Here is an 18559-nt window from a genome sequence, read left to right as displayed (position 1 = left end):
AACCCATGCTACCAAAATTTCAAAATTGTAGGAATAGTGGAACCTGAAAAAGTTCTAACGAACCAGATATGTGAGACACTCTGTAGTTAAAGATTTATTTATAGAAACTTTACATCGAAGTAAACTATATAACCAATTTAGTTTAAACAATTTTGTATTTAGCTATCCTTCACGATTTAATAGCGTTGTATAAAATTTTGTATTTATCCAATTCTAAGGACCTAAATTATATGAGTAAATTAGTACTTCCGGTTGCCATATTTGATCCAAAAGTTCACAAAGTCTTTAGCATATAGTCCTATAGCCATATACCAAGTTTCAAAAAATTATCTCAACCCAAACTGCGTTAAAATATTTTTGTTCGGGTTTTTTCGAATTTAGACCACATTGTGTGGGACACAATGGAAAGACAAGCAAGGGATATGGAGACGAAGTCTGGAACGGAGGACTCAAGGAAGAGGGACAGGGAGGCGGAAGAGCGAGAAGCAGAGATAGGATAAGAAGAGACCAAAGAGGTCTCTAGGTCTAGTGTTACTTCTAGTTTTACACTAGCATTATCACTAGAACTAACACAAGACCTAGAACTAGAATCATTCGGGTTTAGCCGTCTTGAAAGACGTGCGGCTAAATCCGAATGTTTCTAGTTCTCTGTCTAGTGTTAGTTCTAGTGATAGTGTAAAACTAAAACTAACATTACACCTAGAATTAGAAAGATTCAGCCAGTTAACTCAACGAAACCTTGTCCATCCAAATTTGAAAAAGTAACTAATTATTAATTAATCTTTAAATTAAGTTGAGGTTGGATGAAAATAAGGTTGGAAATAATTGATTAAAGAAATAACAAAAAACATCTTACTACAAAATATCAACTTTATTGGCAATTTTATTCACATAATTCACAAATATAATCGACGTTTTCATCTAAAAAAATTGTTTTGGTTTCAGTATACAGATATAAAATACGTGGTAGAAATCGTTACGAATTCGGGTATTTCTTAGAAATCTACTGGGAAAACGGGAACGGATCTGATGCAGACCATTTTATTCCACCATTATCATCCCCCACCTTTACGTTTTCTTCGCCCCATCCGAAAAGAAAATATACATTTCCCCATCGAGGTACAAAAATCTATTGTCGAACAGATTATCATCATTAAGACGCTTCTTTTCTCCCTTCCGCCATAAACCACATCACCTCCAAAAATAAAGCAACACTAAATCCTACGTCGCCGATTCTGGATTACGAATAGTTTGTCCAACCACTATAATTAGCACAATAAAAACTGCTAATAACACGAGAATGCAACATATCGCAACCGCAACCATGATTTTCTTTTTATCAAAAAAGCTCACAGCCTAGTACACCGCGAGAATTACTCTAGAGAGGCATAGTTTCGGATGCCCCCCTTTAACTCCGAATCCCCTCCACAAAACCCTTCGTCCGATGTCGAAAAGGGTGGGGACGAAGGGCGGTGGGGAATAAGGGATGAAATATTGATTGGGATACTACTCACAGTGCTCACCTTTTTTAAGGGAAACAGAAATAGTGGATGATAACGTTTGGACTTAAATTCATTCACACCAACGGTTAAAAAAATCAATTTAGATCAATTTTTCAACTTGGACACACATTTAATTTGATTTCGGAGAGATTTCTTTCTTAATTTGCAACTAAACTTTCGTTTTGATGTACACCCACAGATGGCGACACCGCAACAATAAATATGTATACCGAATACATTTAAATAAATTTCCCTAATTTTCCCAAAAGTTTCGTTGTTGGGTACCAAACAAAGTCTTGTTTTGCTTAATCAAAAGAACGGAACCCTCCCCAACTCAATCATCTCCAAAATCAACTTGTAAACAAATTTAACAACAATTCAGTGACCTGGCTATAGTCAATAAGCAATCAGAGGTACATTAAATGTTAATACTGTTATTTCCGTTGGTAAGGATCCCATATTATTCCCAATTTAACATCATTATACCATCTAAAAATAATTCAAATCTTATTATTAAACTTACCGCTTGTAACCTGTAGACAAATAGCATGGAGACAGAGAATCGACAAAACAAGACTTCTTCCTGTGGTGTGCCGGTGTGCTTGGGCCATACTGTATCCTAAAAATAGCAAAAAAATAATTAATTAAACATCTAAACATAACTAATTGTTATAAAAGTCTTTTTCACTTATTACATATTAAAAATGACATTTATCGATTACAATAATCACTGTCGATAAAGTAGAAATCAATTTTTAAATTTATTTTTTTAGATGAAATTAAACAATATGATTTACTTATTAAAATTATTCCCCATAAAAAAATATCGTTCTCGTAAAATTTAATTTACGACTTCACGCATGTGCAATAAAGACCGAGTACACGTGCTATTTCTGGGCGTAACACCCACAAACGCCATCTACCATATTTCGCGTTAAATTATAACATCGGAAACTACAAAATTAAATTTTTCATTCCTTTTTTTTTTTAATTTACGAATTTTTTTAATTTGCGTGAAAAAATAATATTTAAAAGCATAAAAATGATTCTAAAAATTTTGGAATGTACGACGAAGAATTAGGTCAACGCACCCTGCCCCACCCAAAATATTTTCTTATATCATAAGAAATTCAAATGATTCAACTCGCGCCATCTCGTATCTAAAAATTCTTTTCGTTAAAATTAAAATCTTTTTACATCGTAATCAAATAATAACGCTTTATACATCTTTTTAAGCAAAGTTAACTCGACGAGGTTTTATTTAAAAGCGATTACCTGTTTTATATTCAAAAGCACGTCGTCCTTAAACTATGAATATTTACGGTCCCGATGGGAAACGAGGAAGTTCGACCCCGTTTATATCCCGCAAATATTTGTCTTAATGACACGGAAACTTCTCTGAATAATAATTATTCATTTATGCGACGATAACGTTCCAAAAAATTGACTTTCAAATATTGTAATAAGAAATTCATTAAAATCTTAAAATCTACCGATAGATGGCGCCGGTAACCATAATTTTTTCCCGTTCAACTACTACCATCTTGCGGACAATTGAATCAACTATTTCTAACTTTATTGATTTTTTAATTTCGAAACTAAAAAAAAACTTTTAAATATTTCAATATTTGGGGCTTAATTTGGTTTAGATTTTAATATTAATACAGATGGCGCGACAGCGATTTAATTTAAGTACCACGCCCCAATGTGGTAAGTTCCCAAGCAACATTGATCGAATTGCTTGGGTTTTGTACGAGAGTTACCAAAGTTATCGGAGCTAATAGAGTTCGCTCACTATAGAATATATAGCACTTTGAACGCGAACCTTAATTATTGTTTGTTTCGAGAACAATGGGACGGTGTTTATTAAGTTAAATCAATCATAAACCCGTCAAAATATAACATCATATTGAATTAATTCTTTATATACGGTGAATATTTATTATAATAAAAGATTAACAAGGCCAAATGTAAGAAAACAAGTTAACTTGGACTCAACACCCAGAAAATAGAGTTGTTTTCAGAAGGTGTCATACTTCTTTATTATTGATAGCTTTATGATTTACACAGTCATAAGTCGGAAACTGTTCACTTATGGAGCATAGTCATGAAATGGCAGAAAAAAATCTTGAATCTAGAAACTTATAAAGCATCAAGTTGAAGTAACTTTAAATTTGAAGCAGATTCGACACATTTTATGAGTTTATTGGATATTAATAAATATTGGTTTATTATTTTTGTAAGCAATCGAATTGAAAAAGTGTCAAATTACACAAAAGAGTTATACGATACGAAATAAGGTCGCTATAAATTTAAACCAGCCTTTCGTCTCACACTCAAAAAAAAGGGGGTTTTTGGGTGGTGCAAATAGATCGAGCGTTGATGGACAGTGGGATTACCATTTCCTTCGGGAATCTTTATTGGATTTCCAGATTGAAGGAGATTGGAAAAAAAATATTAATTGAAATCGAAACCCCCCAAAAAACGATCCTTTTTTTCGAATCATTTTTAATTCGAATCCCTATCTCCACACTTTTCATCCAGTTTATTAGTAAATCATGAAATGTAAACGAGTTTATAATTGGAAGAGTAGAAAAAACATTTTTTTTTTGTATTCCCCCAAAAAATACCCGAAATTTGAGTTTAAAACGTTCCTGTTTTGGAATAAAATAAAATCAACCCAACATTTTTTTTTATAAGTCAATCTTTTGTATATGGGGTGGTTTACACGTAAAAGTTAGTTCATCCCGATGAGAGAACCCAATCTAAATTTAAATTCGGGGATGAAGAGAACGGGTTTGTGGTAAATCTGGGCAATTTCGAACTCGAACGACTGATTAAACCTAAGACAAATGGTTACATCGATTTAAAAAGAGAAAAAAGTTGCGAGTTATTTTTTCAAAAGTACGTTTTAAACTAAAAAAATACGTAAAAGATAAAGAATCTTTTTTTATATGGAAAGGGGAGACGAATCCTCAATGAATTATTCATTCGAAGACAGGCTTTCGGCAATTTGAACGATTTATTGGATGTTTCCAATGTTTGTTTCATTCCTTTTCGGGCGATGACTCAATTTTGAAATAGAAACGTCTTCATAAATAAATTTAAACAAGTTTATTTATATAAATTTTAAAAATTTTAGCAATGTAGGTTGTCTACATTTGACAGCTAACTGTGCCGATAAAGTAGAAATAATTTTAAAACGTCATATTCCAATATTTCAGATAAAATTTGCTTTTAACGATTTCTTTGTCAAGAACTAAGTAAATATAAAATAAATAAATTCTTACCATATCGTCAGAGTCTACCACAAGGGCTGGAGGTAAATACAAAGTCCAAACCTCCAATTTTACCTATAACAAGATAAAAAGAAACATCACAAAAGATAGAATAGGAAGGATTCAATCGGGGCTTGTCAATCCAGCAACGGTCAATTGGAAATATTCAAAAAATCAAATCATAAAACGAAATTTCATGAAATAACCAAAAACGTTGGGCTTTAAAACCATCCAGTTACATTTAAAAAAATCCTATTTACTTTTCTTTTATGTCTTCAAAGTACTTTCACGCGCGAAGTACTTAAAGAAAAAGTGCCTCAAGCGTAGACTTTCTCTTCTTTATTTTGTTTATAATCCCAAAGTGTCCCAAAATTTTATTTAAAAATAAAGAAAAGTGAGTTGGGCAACTAATTAAGCACCAACCAAAAAGGTCGATAAAGTAGAAAACGATTTATTAAAAATTTAGTTTTTTGAGTATCATTGAAATAATAAAATTCTTTTCAAATAATTAAACTGTTAATTAACTTCAAGAAATTCTCCCGTTCCTGTTTATAATTACTTTCTCGACGGTTACTTAATCAAACCTCTCGAGGAGATGGTTTTCACTTTATCTCATATGGCCCGGTAGGTATAGTTCCTGATGTTCATTGATCCCTAGGGTAAGAGGAGGTGACAAGGATTGCGCCCCCTCCTTCTTGACGTCCAAAATGAAGACGATTAGCGCTAAGTCACGTTCTGCGGGATCCTTCTGATGAATGGCAACGGTCCCAACGTTAAGAAGGAGTCAACGAGAACGATGTCGTACTAGTGGGAGCGAGAGGAAATCCCCGTAAATGTGCAGGGCGCGGCAGGACTCGCCACTTATCGATCGCAGGTTATCCTGCCTTTTGCCTTTTCTTTAATATCTTACATATACACAAATAACATTCTCTATATTATTATAAAGTCTCACTCGAACTTACTTTTAATTTGACACATATTGAAATTAGACAACTTGAAAAAAATAAAATTTAATTATATAAATTTTAATTGATATTAATCAATGATTAAATTAAATCGTTTATTAAATTTAATTTGAATTATAAATTCATAAATTAAAAAAAATTATGATTAAATGACTAAAAAATTTTTAATTTTAAATTTTTTTTTTTTTTTTGAGTTGGTAATAAATTTAAATTGTATCTAAAACTTTTCTTCTATAAATAAAAAGAAAAAGTTTAATTTAGAAGGATTTCGATGAATACAGGTAAAGGAAGTGAATTAATTTGAAGTTAAATTAAAATCTTCGCGCGAACGAACACAGAAAGACCGGTTAAAATAGAACTTTCTCGCACCTAACCTCACTTCCGTCTAGTTCCGAAGCAGTTTTTCCCAATTAACTTTGCATTTGTGAAGAGGACCGGAAACTTGAGATAACGCGTTAAAAAATCGATTGTAATTCCCATCAGAAAGACATTTTTATAACGCATAGACTTTAAATCAATCATTTATCTCCTTTAGGTGAAAATATCAATAATGTTTTAACCCCACAATCTTATTACCTTTTCAAATCCAAATGTAATTAAAGGTTTCTGGGAGTGGCCCCTCAATACATCAAGAGGTATTATAACTTGATGGTTCCAAGAATTGGAAGGGTTTAAACGAAATAAATGATTTTGTTAGATTCTTTTAAAGAAAAACTTAAAAAAAATAATTTGAGGTTAGATTTAAATGTATTAAACCACGCCCCTTTAAGATGACTTAAAATAAACTTGACAATGTTTGACGGGTAAACACTTTAAGGATCGATATTGCCAACTTATAATAAAAATAAACAAAAATAAAAAAAAATAAATAAAAGCTTTATTAAAAAAAAAATATTATAATAATAATTTATTTATAAACTAAAATAATTGGATATTATATACCCACCCTTGGTTGCTTGGATGAAAAAGCGGCCCCCTCGTGGGGCGTTTATCCCAAGCGGCCATCTTCTAATCAAATTCGTCGACGTCTTCGTAGTTGGCAACACACAAGAACAATAACAACAACAACAATAATAATAATAAGAGAAGATTCGTCGTCGGCGTTCTTCGTTAAAAGTAGTCACTGCGCGTTTTCCGATGGTGGTCGTCATATATATCATGAAGGGGGCCCCGTGGGGCTACACCTAGAGCGTCCCGCTGCGCTGGCGGCGAACCGCAATCGCGTCATTTTTCTATTTGACCACCTGGGCACCGTCGTCGTGGCTATAAAAAAACGAACACTACGTCAACACTCTTACACACGAGACACGCACACGGGGGCCTCTGGCGAGAGAGGAAGGGGCCGCCGACCGTGCGGCCTCTCTACACCGAGTGCACACACCGAATGGGAGCGGCCGCGGCGACGCCGACGATGACGCCCGCGTCGATAACGCCACCTATCATCTTCCCTTAAAATTAAACACTCATCCTTGATTCTGTTATAATCTATGTGCATCATATAATATAATTAACAACAAGTCTAACCCAGTAAGTAATCTTAACCTAAAAACAATTTTAAAACCCTAAATTGAATATAATTGATCTTAATTGGCGTAACTAAAAAATAAAATCAATTTTTTTGAATTTTTCTAGAATATTCGAATTATAGGGAATTTCATTTTAGTAACTATGGTAATAATTTACTTAAACGAACTGTCAACTTCGTTTATAACCAAGATATCTCGTTTCGAATATAAATTGTAATTTTTCTTGGATTATTCGAACTAATTCCACCTTAAAAATGGCTTTACACGTCCCCAAAGCACCGGGATTCACTTCAATGTTAAAAGATGGAGCCCGGGTGAGTGTATTTAATCAATTTCCGAACATGTGGTCACAAGTCTTGGTTGAACACACCCGGCATTATTATTTTATTAATAAATTTTCTTTATAATCTCAAGTCTTTTTCTATTTAAGTCATGATTGCTTCAAATAGAGACAAAGATTCAAATAAATTATAAATAGAACGATATTGATGATTGATTTTGAGGTTATGTTACTAAACCTTGTAATTTTTCTTTTAATAGTATTATTCTGGATTAGAAGAAGCTGTTTTTCGTAATATTACCGCATGTAAAGAGTTCGCTCATAGCGTACGTTCCACTTATGGTCCAAATGGGATGAATAAAATGGTAATAAATCATTTAGAGAAGCACTTTGTTACATCGGATGCAGCAACAATTATGCGCGAGCTTGAAATTGAACACCCCGCCGCTAAATTAATGATTCTTGGTAGTGAAATGCAAGATTCTGAAGTGGGTGATGGTACCAATTTTGTTGTTATCTTGGCTGGTGCTCTTTTAGAAGCAGCCGAAGAATTATTGAGGTTAGGAGTAACACCAGGAGAGGTTGCCGATGGTTATGAGAAAGCTTTAGAAAAATGTTTAGAAATCCTTCCATCATTAGTTTGTAAGGAAATTAAAGATTATCGTAACGTTGATGATGTTAAAAAAGGAATTTTAACTTCGATCCAATCAAAACAATACGGAAATGAAGATTTTCTAGCTGAGTTAGTAGCAAAAGCCTGCGTGTCAATAATGCCCGAAATAACAACATTTAATGTTGATAATATCCGAGTTTGTAAAATTCTTGGATCTGGTTTGCAATCTTCGAAAGTGATTCAAGGAATGGTTTTTAAACGAGATGTTGAAGGCGATATCCAACAAATGTTGAATGCTAAAGTGGTTGTTTACAGTTGTGCTGTGGATATTCTACAAACGGAAACTAAAGGAACAGTATTGATTAAAAATGCTGATGAATTAATGAATTTTAGTAGAGGAGAAGAAAATCTTCTTGAATTACAAATTAAAGCTATCGCCGATGCTGGGGCAAAAGTTGTCGTTGCGGGGGCGAAGTTTGGTGATATGGCTTTACACTACATTAATAAATATAAAATGATGGCTGTACGGTTAAATTCGAAATTTGATTTGAGAAGATTAAGTAGAACTGTTGGGGCTACGGTTCTACCTAGATTAACTCCTCCAAATTCAGAAGAAATGGGGCTTTGTGATAATGTAGCTGTTGAAGAGTTGGGTGACACAACAGTTGTTATTTTTAGAAATGAAGGGAAAGAGAGCCGAATTGCTACCATTGTCGTAAGAGGAGCTACTGATAATTACATGGATGATATTGAAAGAGCTATTGATGATGGGGTTAATACTTTTAAAGGAATTTCTAGAGATGGAAAATTTGTAGCTGGAGCTGGAGCTTGTGAAATTGAATTATCACATCAATTATCTCAATATGCTGATACTTTACCCGGTTTGGATCAATACGCTGTTAGGAAATTTGCAACAGCTTTAGAAGCTTTTCCTAAATCGTTGGCTGATAATAGTGGACAAAAATCTACTTTGATTTTAAGTAAACTTTTGGAAGCACATCAGGTAATGATTTGTAAAATTGGTAAAAATCAAATTGATTTATTTAATTTTAGAAAGGGAAAAAAAGTGTGGGTGTTGATATTGAATCTGATAACGCGGTTTGTGATGCAGTCGAAAAAGGGATTTTGGATCTATACGTTTGCAAATATTGGGGACTCAAATACGCCGTTGGGGCCGCTTCCACCATCTTAAGAGTTGACCAGATCATCATGGCCAAACGATCCGGCGGACCCAAACCAAGGAAAGCCGCCGATAGCGATGATGAACAATAAAAATTTAAATTATTTCAGTTTCAATTTCGTTAGCTTTAATTAACATTTTTATAATGTGTAATTTGCGATTAATTCATATCCTTTTTATTTTGTACTTCACATCCATTTCTTTTTTGCTAATAAACTCATCAATAACTTATAATTTATTCATTTTAAACCACGAGGAAAAAAAGCTAAATTAAAAACGTCAAGTGTCATTAGCAACTAAAATTACCAATGTGTAATATGGGTTGCCTATAAAAATTAAATCATTTTTCTTAAATTATCAAGATAAAACACGGAAAATTTTAAGTTTTAAAGGATTAATAAAATAATACGCCTAAAAATTTATAATAAAATGTTTTAAAGGGCTGATCAGAGTATCATAACGTTAAAGATAATAAAATTAAAAAAACTGCGCAGATAATACAAAAATTCGTGTCAAAGATAAAGCGTTTTTAAAAATTTATGACAATTCATTTAGACAAAGATTTTATCAATGAGGTATAATTAATTTATGATTTGAAACGACCCGAATTTAATCGTTACGTTGAAAGTCACACGGGTTCACAAGGTGGATTCTCGTAATTTATAAAATCCACAAATTTTGAAACATTGTTTTCGCCTTTTCTTGTTTGTTTTAGAAGTACGCGACCGAGTCGATTACGTAAACGCAGTTAAATATAAAGATAATTATCCACCTTCTCCTAAAAGAATTTTTTTTTTCAAATCTTTATCGAATTAACGATTTTATAACCTGTAAATCTTTTAAAACCGAATCAATAAAATCTATATTACATAATTAATACGAAAAAAAAATAAGATTAATATAATAAATTGATTTAATATTTAAAAAAAAATATTTTTTTAAATTTCGCGCCATCTTCCGACTATGACAGGATATTCAACACCAAGTACCCTATCATGTGACTCAAATCAGTACTTTTGCAATAACCCGTCGATGAAATTCGTATAAAATTGACAAAGTTTTGTGTAAATTAAATCACGAATTACGTAAAGGGTTTAAAAAATGATGGAATGGAATTAAACGAATTATTATTTCGTCGTCGGAAACGCGGTGTGAGGGGTTAACGATGAAACGTCACCGATTGACAAGAGTTTGTACGTCGTTGATTGGTTGAAACGCGACCTCGAAGACCGAATCGTCCAATGAGAATCGAGGACGATCGAGGACTGGACAGAGAATTTTCTTATGGTCATATGACCCGTACGTTGGGTGCCACAGTGTAAGCCATATTTGCAAGCGCAGTTAGATCGACATACAGTGGAGTGTGTGTACGCACTTTAAACGGACCTGTTCCTGTAAATACTCTTCTCCTCCAGACGAAAACGAATAAATAACTTAACGAAAATGGCAACCACGGAACAACTCGATGAACAACATCCAATTTACGGCCCATTTTTCGGCGTTATGGGTGCCGCGTCCTCAATTATTTTCAGCGGTAAGTTTGCAATTTTATCGATTAAAATCAAAAATTCCTATCACATTTTTTTCCTCTATTTCATCGCTTTAATCATTAAGATGTTTCATAAATGGGCGTCGATCGACTCTTATTTTGACGTATGTCAAAAATTTGACATTAACTTAATTTTTTCGAGTTGATTTTGACGAGATGTGACCAATCTTAAGTAAAACGGCATTTTCTTTTCTCTCAAACGTTGTTAATTTAGTTAAAACGGCCGAAAAACGGCCTAGTTTAAAGTAATTTGTTGGTCACATGTTTTTGACCCGCCCCATAAATCATATAAAATACAATAATTAGGCTAAAGTATAACAATTAAATTAAAAAGAAATAAAAAAAAAATGAGATAGTCATTCTTTTTGACGTTTCGTTTAAGAACGTACCCTAAAATCATGAATTGGGGTGCATTCTTTATTTTCAAGAAAAAAATCAATGATGTGTTAAGTTACAGATTACTTCCAAGTTAAAAGAGGAGTCAAAACGAACTCAATTATATGTTGTTTTATAAAAATTACTTTTAAAACAAGATTTTGTACAAAATACATGATCATATCACATGATCAAAGTCACATGACCCAAAACATGTGACAATCGACCAGCGCCTCAACTCTATTTTATGAATTAAATTTAATTAAAATCACATAATAATATTAATTAAATCATTAAATATGGCTTGGGATTGACAAAAAATTGAGTTTATGATGTGATTTTTGCTATTTCTTAATAATAATTATTACTAATGTCATCACGTGGTGGTATATTTTATTTTAACGTGCAAATAGCGAAAATTATAGACTTGAAAACACACAATAGGATTTATAAACCTCTCTAATAATAACTTGCGATCGGTTGGGATATTTTTAGATGTAATATTACAAGATTTTCCGACCGGAAAGTTTATCATATAGGTAATACACCTATAATGATGAAACTTTTCGCCTATTATGAAGCAGATTTGCGAAAAAAGAGCGCCTCTTTTCATTAAAAATTTACTTGTCACGTAGTTTGTTATAAAATCAATGGAAATCACGTGGTTTTTTATTACAATTTAAACGTGATAAAGCTTTTTAATTAAGATATCTACAAAAAAATTACATTTTCTATCATAATTTAGAAAATGGCTAAAAAAAAATAGGATTTGGTGCAATCAATTGTTACAATACAGGTTGATTTAGATAGATAAGAGCTGTTTGGTGAATGCTATTTGTTCACTTTCTTATCGAACACATGATAAATGTCGCAAAATGGGGGATAAATTTTCACCTGCATGTGTCATCGTTTAAACATGTGATTATAAATTTCTCGAATATTTTACCTGTTCTTTCCTTGCAATCATTAAAGTTGTTGATGATAATTTATCGAGACGTGATATTTTTTTATCGTTACTCACACCTGTTAATCTCCACTTATTTACTTTTATTGTTTTGTTGCAAAAAAATAATTAAAATTTGAGGTTATGTTGTTATTTGTATTTTTGATGAATTTAACGATAATAACCCAAAAGAATCTTTGAATAATTCAATGTTTTGACTTACCCCACGTTTAATTTGATTTCGACGAGTTTTAACCACTTATAATTGTTGAATTTTCTTAAAAAAAATTTTATTTAAACATCTTCAATTGACATTTTAGGAAAATTAGAGATACCAACCCTAAAAAATTAAAAATTACTGTTTAATTTGTTTTATTGCTTTATTATTTTAAAAGTATTTTTTTATTAATCGATTCAAAAAAGTGTCGTTAAATATCACTTTTTAATATCAAATTGAGGGAAAGATTAAAAAATCACATTAAATTAATGCTAATAAACGTACAAAAATTATGAACGAAGTGAAGTTAGTGACGAATTGATTAACATTAAAACTTGCGTATTATTAATTAAATTAATTAATATTTAAATAAGATAACTTTAAATTTTATGAAATAACATTTTATTTTCTAATTATACTTCTAAATTTTCAATATAAATGAATAATAAAAAATTAAACGTCAAAAATTTTTAACCTCAAAATTTTTTTTATTATTTTATTAATATAATTTGTTATTGTTAATTAATATTAATATTTGAATAAGATAACTTTAAATTTTATGAAATAACTTTTTATTTTCTAATTATACCTCTAAATTTTCAATATAAATGAATAATAAAAAATTAAACGTCAAAAATTTTTAACCTCAAAATTTTTTTTATTATTTTATTAAAATAATTTGTTATTGTTATAGCTCTGGGGGCTGCGTATGGAACAGCAAAATCTGGAACTGGTATCGCGGCTATGTCCGTAATGAGGCCTGAATTGATCATGAAATCGATCATTCCTGTAGTCATGGCTGGTATTATTGCTATTTATGGTTTAGTAGTGTCTGTATTGATTGCTGGTTCGCTGGGGGAACCAAAAGAATACCCCTTGTACAGGTAAGATTAATTTTATTTAAAATAATTGATTTTATTGAATATTTTGTTGTTTTAGAGGATTTATTCATTTGGGGGCTGGGCTCTCGGTGGGATTTTCTGGTTTGGCAGCCGGTTTTGCAATCGGTATCGTAGGTGATGCTGGTGTAAGGGGTACAGCGCAACAACCCCGTTTATTCGTCGGCATGATCTTGATCCTTATCTTCGCTGAAGTACTGGGTCTGTACGGTTTGATCGTCGCCATTTACTTGTACACTAAATAAATTATTGTCTGTTGTCGTCGCTCCTCCATCCGTAAGAAGAAGAAAAAATAAAAACAAAATGTGAAGAGCACCACCAACTAAGCCCCATTCCCTCAATTCCTAGATAATAAAACCCGTAGCTTTTTTTTGAAGAAATTAAAAGACCACAGACAAAAATAACATAAAAAAATTAAACGGATCGCTCAGCTTCTTTTAAAAAAGGAGTCTTATTACTCCGTTTTGATTTTAAATATCAAATGTTTCATTTTTAATGATTGTAATTTTTGAAAAAGAAAGGTTACTTCTTTCCGTTGTTTAAATGTTTACATAAAGTTAATAATATTAAATGTAATGATTGTGAAATCGTGAAAACAAAGAGATACCTAGAGAAAAAATAAAATAAAATGGGGGTTAATGTAAGCTGTAAAAATTGACTTAGTAAATAAATAAAGTAAATGTTATTATATGTAAATGTATGTATATTATAACTTTTTCTTCTTCTTCATTATCTCTATTCCATTGTTTGAAATGTATTGTGAGTTTAATCTTTAAATTTCCAAAAAGTTGCTTCAAAAGAGATGTAAACGGTCAATTTTTAACAGTTTACATTTACTTAAATTTAATTGTATAGTTATTATTAATAATTATTATCATTAGTAGTATGTTGTTTAGAGTTGTATAATTTTTTTTTTTCGATAAAACATCAACATTGACCGATTTTGAGTGTCTACCTTCTGTGCGGAGGATTTTGAAAAAATCGGAAAATAGTATTTGTGTATAAATAAACCAAAAAAAACCTTTTGAAAAAACATAAAAAAATCTTTTGTAGCACAATTATTTCACTCACAAGTTTTTTGTCTTTCTTTGATGCGCCACGTTTTATGTAATACTTTTTTCCTCGTTTTTGTTCTTTCCCACTATTGTTTCCGTTTATTTTTTAAAGATTGTAAATATTCCCAATGATTCGTTTTATAAACAAAAGTTCTTTTCCGTTTGTTTTTTAATAATCGCAAAAGAAACCATAGTAAGTGTTAAATTTAAATAAACTAGCGTAAATATATCATATATCTCGTGTATAACTTTCGTGTAGAGCGTAAAAAAATGATTAATACAAAAAAATTAAGATTATGTCCGTAAAAGTAAAATTAGCGTCTATTTTCCTTTGGTTTTCTTTTTTTTTCTTGATAAAACTTTGATAAAACATTGTAAAAACATGTATACAAAAAAGTAATAGGATTGTAAAAGATTTAGAGGAAAAAAAATCAACCATTATGGGAGATGACGTATTAATTAATAAAATATAAACGTACAACAAAAAAGATATAAATTTTAAAACAAATTTCTTATTATCGTACATTCCATTTAAATGAGAAAAAATTCTAACAAAAAAAGAATAAAATAGTATTTCTTGTTTGTTAGTTCATGTTCGTCGTTTCGCCTTTTTCGTTTCTATTAAAAAGAAAATCTTGTTTTGTCTGAAAAATGTAAAGAAAATGTGTATTAATTGTGTGTATGTGAGCCAAAAAAAAATTTAAAAAAATCGTTGCGCATCTGACTACTTTAAATAAACTTTAAAATAAAACATTTTCAGCAGACCAGGTCCGTATTAAAATTAACAATACAAATAAAAATCGAAAGAAAAATAAATAACAAAATTTCGTCTCTTTTTTACGACTATTATCTCCATACATTTCTTTTTTTTTGTTATATCTTTATTTATAAACATAGAGATTAAAGAAATATTTAAATAATGGTACTACAACTTCTTTATTATTTACGATATTTACTAATTAATTGATTTAAATGAGACGAGATTTTAATAAAATAAGAAGTAGGAAAATGTGTATAAAAAATAGACAAAAAACATACGTTTATTATTAACTAATTATTATTATTACACTTGTGATTGTCAGATCGTACCTCCCAGTATGAATTTTTGCGATTCAAATAAACGATTTTGTTGAAATAAAAATAATTTTTGAAATTTTATTTATTTTTTCCTTTCTTATTTTTAATAATTAAATAAAAATCAACGTTAAATTAACAATTTAAATTTTTAATTTCACACTAACGCCATCTTTTGTTGGATAACTATTTCAAATGACATATTTAAATTAATACAAACATTCGATAATAAATATAATACCGAAACGTCAAAAATGACATTTCAACATTGACAGGTGACTAAAAAATGATAAAAATTATTTATGAAAGAAAATATATTGAAAATTATATTGAGTTTATTTATTTAACCACATTACATTCATTTTGAATTAAAAATTACAAGTACTTGTGATGATTTTACTATCAGTCTTCTTTTTTGAATACTCAATTTTTCGCATTACTTTCATCATTACTTAATCGGAATTAACTAAGACTAGAAAATACTAGATTGAAACAACCTTAGTCTTGGAATCAAGAATAAATTAAAACTTTTTTTATAAGTTTTAAAGTATATACACAAAAAGTATTAAATGCAATTTTAACCTTCCCGTTCCGCTTATTTTAATATATTTACAAATCGATTAATAATAAATCAATTAATTTAATTAATTAAAAAATAAAGTTCACTATTCGTCCTTTTTTTCAATTTCAGATTCTTCATGTTTCTTTAATTTCCTTGTAAACTGTTCTTGATGAAGCTGTTTCCATTCTTTTTTAGGTTTTGTTCGTTTTAATTGACCATCCCTAAATAAATAAAAATTAGTACGCCAAAAAATTAAAATTAATAAATCTTACCAAACTAAATCAACTAAACCACCTTGATTAGCAATTTCCGCTTTAACTCTATTCGCAAACTCAATCGCGCTTTCGTTTTCCGATTTTTCCATTTTTGGTAAATACCAAACTTCACAAACAATGGCCCAAGAAGTCATCATTTGATATAAATATGGTATATAAGAATATTTAGAACTATTCCAAAACGCATCTCCAAATCTTGGATCATATTTAATCGCAACGGGATAAATAACACTACCAACTTCAAAACTACCCTTTTTAAACTGCATCACCGACGTGTTATTAATACAAGTTCCTTCTGGGAAAATTAAAATTGGTGGATTCTCTGGGTTCTCAACATGTTGTCGTAAACGTTTAGCAACCGCATGACGATCTTTAGATTCGCTCCGCTCAAACCAAATATGGGGCGAAGCTCGAGCCAAAGCACGCTGCAATATACCTAAAAATCCACCATGTGTTTGTCCAATTAACGAGTAACAATTATCACACATCAAGACTAAAGCATCAATTGGTGATGTGTGATTAGCAACACAAATTCCTGCTTTCTTTGGGCGATTTTCTGGGTTGTGATAAGTTATGACTGCAGATAAAGCACGAGAAAGAATTCCAAAACACATTATTGAGACTTTTTCAATTATATATGATTTTATTCGACCATCAGGAATATAACCAACTAAAGCTGTGCAAATTGTTAACCATAACACCTTAAATAAAAAAAAATTGGCATTAAAACTACAAAGCCAAACAATTTTATCACAGATCTGTCATAATCCCAATCCAACCTGTAATCTAGTGGTTCGATTCTTAGCTGAATAATTTCAAAATATCCCCAACAGATGGCGCCACATGCGTTCAATTTTATTATTTTTTTTTAATAGAGATTTTTCTATGAAGCTATTTTCTATGACTTAATAAATTACTCACCCCAAAACAACAAATCACAACTCGTAAAGGAAACAAGAAACAGTAACGAATTAAAAATCCAAACATCCAAATTACTGTTAAACGCCACGAAATGAACTCATAATGGCGATTCGTCCGCGTTAATAAATTCCAATTTTTTAATTCTTCAGCCTCGAAACGAGACGTTACTTGATCTTCGATAATCGCCTCCATTCCAGCTTTGATAAAATCAAAACAATTCGACAAATTAAAATTATATTCATCCTAAAAAGAAATTAATTTAATTTTAGAATTTGCATTTATTTCCTATTTAATTCTTAATTCCAAAGTCCTCATTAAAAAAAAACAACAAATAATTAACCTTAGTAACTCATTTCAACACAATTTTTTTAAATAGATAAAAACAATTATCAATTCAATAGATAAGACTTTAAAAATAAAAACATTTTTTCCTCGAAATCGAAAGGATTATATTTACTTTAAATTGTTCATCTTCTCCACTTCCAGCAGTACCATCTTTCAACGTTGGTCCCAATTCTGGCATTAAAATTAATTTATCATCTCTACTAATCAAAGACATTCCATTGTGGTTAATAAAACCATTTTTTTGGTTATTTGGAGGAAAACCATTTTGAAGCGATTGCGAAAGTGTTCTCGTTCTTTCCAAAGTTCCTTTCCCATCAGAATAATTTTCACTGAAACCTTCATCTTCACTTTCTTCCTTTCGATTACGTTTCTGTGCAACTTCAATATTTATTCTACCATACTAAATCACAAAAAATATATATATATAAAAACTTGAAATCGACCTTAGTGATTACTTTTTAATTTTTTTCGTTTTAATTAAGTGTATTACACAATCGAGTCACTCAATTGAACGATAACACTCGTTTATAGTTCAAAGGGTCGATTGAAACACTCTGAATTTTTTATTTAAATTATTAATTTTAATATTGATGATTCGGAAAAAGTGAGGTTATGAAACAATTTCTTAGTGTACTTACCTCAAAAATTGTAAGCAGTAGTTTAATATATAGTTCGCGAACGCCTAAGGACTTGCCGATGGAGGCTAAGAAGATTATTGCCAATAAAAACATTAAAAAAGGCGTTAAAAGCAACGATCCGACGACCGTTACAATTGACAGCAATAACGCCATTTTCTTTGATCTTAAGACTGCCATCTTAATAAAAATTAAATTAAAACTTAATAAATCAAAAATTTTAATATTTACCTTCTTACTATGAAGTATATCCGATTACATTCAATGCACGACTGTATTAAACAACATTTAATCATACCTATTTGATTATTTTATCATCGAAATAAAGGCCTTCATCACGCAAGCGCAATATTAGTGATATTTTT

General features: G+C 30.7%; 5 protein-coding genes across 6 annotated transcripts in view; 2 read left to right on the top strand and 3 right to left on the bottom strand.

Moving 5' to 3' along the window:
• Window positions 1-7135, bottom strand: part of LOC111422580 (cubilin) — a 39852-nt gene extending 32717 nt beyond the window's left edge. For both annotated transcript variants that reach the window (XM_071199136.1, XM_071199137.1), the window contains exons 1-3: window positions 6692-7135; window positions 4793-4855; window positions 2026-2121 (exon numbers count right to left, since the gene is read on the bottom strand). In XM_071199136.1, coding sequence (XP_071055237.1) covers window positions 2026-2113 — 88 coding nt within the window. In that variant the 5' untranslated portion in view covers window positions 2114-2121; window positions 4793-4855; window positions 6692-7135. The remainder of the gene's footprint in view (window positions 1-2025; window positions 2122-4792; window positions 4856-6691) is intronic.
• LOC111421176 (uncharacterized) lies at window positions 853-1435 on the bottom strand. The gene has a single exon (XM_023054321.2). The coding sequence runs from the start codon at window positions 1324-1326 to the stop codon at window positions 1222-1224; it is 105 nt and encodes a 34-aa protein (XP_022910089.1). The 5' UTR covers window positions 1327-1435; the 3' UTR covers window positions 853-1221.
• A 285-nt stretch (window positions 7136-7420) lies between the features above and the next one.
• LOC111421174 (chaperonin containing TCP1 subunit 8) lies at window positions 7421-9578 on the top strand. The gene is made up of 3 exons (XM_023054319.2): window positions 7421-7585; window positions 7812-9167; window positions 9218-9578. Exons 1-3 carry the CDS (start codon window positions 7526-7528, stop codon window positions 9434-9436), a joined length of 1635 nt encoding a protein of 544 aa, XP_022910087.2. The 5' UTR covers window positions 7421-7525; the 3' UTR covers window positions 9437-9578.
• Window positions 9579-10611: 1033 nt separating this feature from the next.
• LOC111421175 (Vacuolar H[+] ATPase 16kD subunit 1) lies at window positions 10612-15526 on the top strand. The gene is made up of 3 exons (XM_023054320.2): window positions 10612-10878; window positions 13123-13312; window positions 13368-15526. Exons 1-3 carry the CDS (start codon window positions 10788-10790, stop codon window positions 13570-13572), a joined length of 486 nt encoding a protein of 161 aa, XP_022910088.2. The 5' UTR covers window positions 10612-10787; the 3' UTR covers window positions 13573-15526.
• A 247-nt stretch (window positions 15527-15773) lies between these two features.
• LOC111421170 (Glycerol-3-phosphate acyltransferase 4) lies at window positions 15774-18533 on the bottom strand. Its single transcript, XM_023054315.2, has 6 exons — window positions 18426-18533; window positions 18198-18374; window positions 17672-17959; window positions 17215-17457; window positions 16291-16994; window positions 15774-16239 (listed from the first exon to the last, which is right to left on the bottom strand). Exons 2-6 carry the CDS (start codon window positions 18372-18374, stop codon window positions 16122-16124), a joined length of 1530 nt encoding a protein of 509 aa, XP_022910083.2. The 5' UTR covers window positions 18426-18533; the 3' UTR covers window positions 15774-16121.
• Window positions 18534-18559: the final 26 nt, after the last annotated feature.

This window comes from Onthophagus taurus, chromosome 10 (assembly GCF_036711975.1).
Source record: "Onthophagus taurus isolate NC chromosome 10, IU_Otau_3.0, whole genome shotgun sequence".
In the NCBI taxonomy this organism is placed as follows: Eukaryota; Metazoa; Arthropoda; class Insecta; order Coleoptera; family Scarabaeidae; genus Onthophagus; species Onthophagus taurus.
This window is presented reverse-complemented; position numbering and strand designations above follow the sequence as displayed.

Bases quoted from the DNA above. Each gene is read 5' to 3' on its own strand.
- LOC111421174 (XM_023054319.2), top strand. From the start codon at position 7,526: ATGGCTTTACACGTCCCCAAAGCACCGGGATTCACTTCAATGTTAAAA. The intron at 7,586-7,811 runs GTGAGTGTATTT...TTCTTTTAATAG, and splicing joins TGTTAAAAGATGGAGCCCGG to TATTATTCTGGATTAGAAGA. The intron at 9,168-9,217 runs GTAATGATTTGT...ATTTAATTTTAG, and splicing joins AACTTTTGGAAGCACATCAG to AAAGGGAAAAAAAGTGTGGG.
- LOC111421175 (XM_023054320.2), top strand. From the start codon at position 10,788: ATGGCAACCACGGAACAACTCGATGAACAACATCCAATTTACGGCCCA. The intron at 10,879-13,122 runs GTAAGTTTGCAA...TTATTGTTATAG, and splicing joins GTCCTCAATTATTTTCAGCG to CTCTGGGGGCTGCGTATGGA. The intron at 13,313-13,367 runs GTAAGATTAATT...TTGTTGTTTTAG, and splicing joins AAAGAATACCCCTTGTACAG to AGGATTTATTCATTTGGGGG.
- LOC111421176 (XM_023054321.2), bottom strand. From the start codon at position 1,326: ATGGTTGCGGTTGCGATATGTTGCATTCTCGTGTTATTAGCAGTTTTT.
- LOC111421170 (XM_023054315.2), bottom strand. From the start codon at position 18,374: ATGGCAGTCTTAAGATCAAAGAAAATGGCGTTATTGCTGTCAATTGTA. The intron at 16,995-17,214 runs GTGAGTAATTTA...TTTTTATTTAAG, and splicing joins TTGTGATTTGTTGTTTTGGG to GTGTTATGGTTAACAATTTG. The intron at 16,240-16,290 runs GTAAGATTTATT...TTATTTATTTAG, and splicing joins GGTTTAGTTGATTTAGTTTG to GGATGGTCAATTAAAACGAA.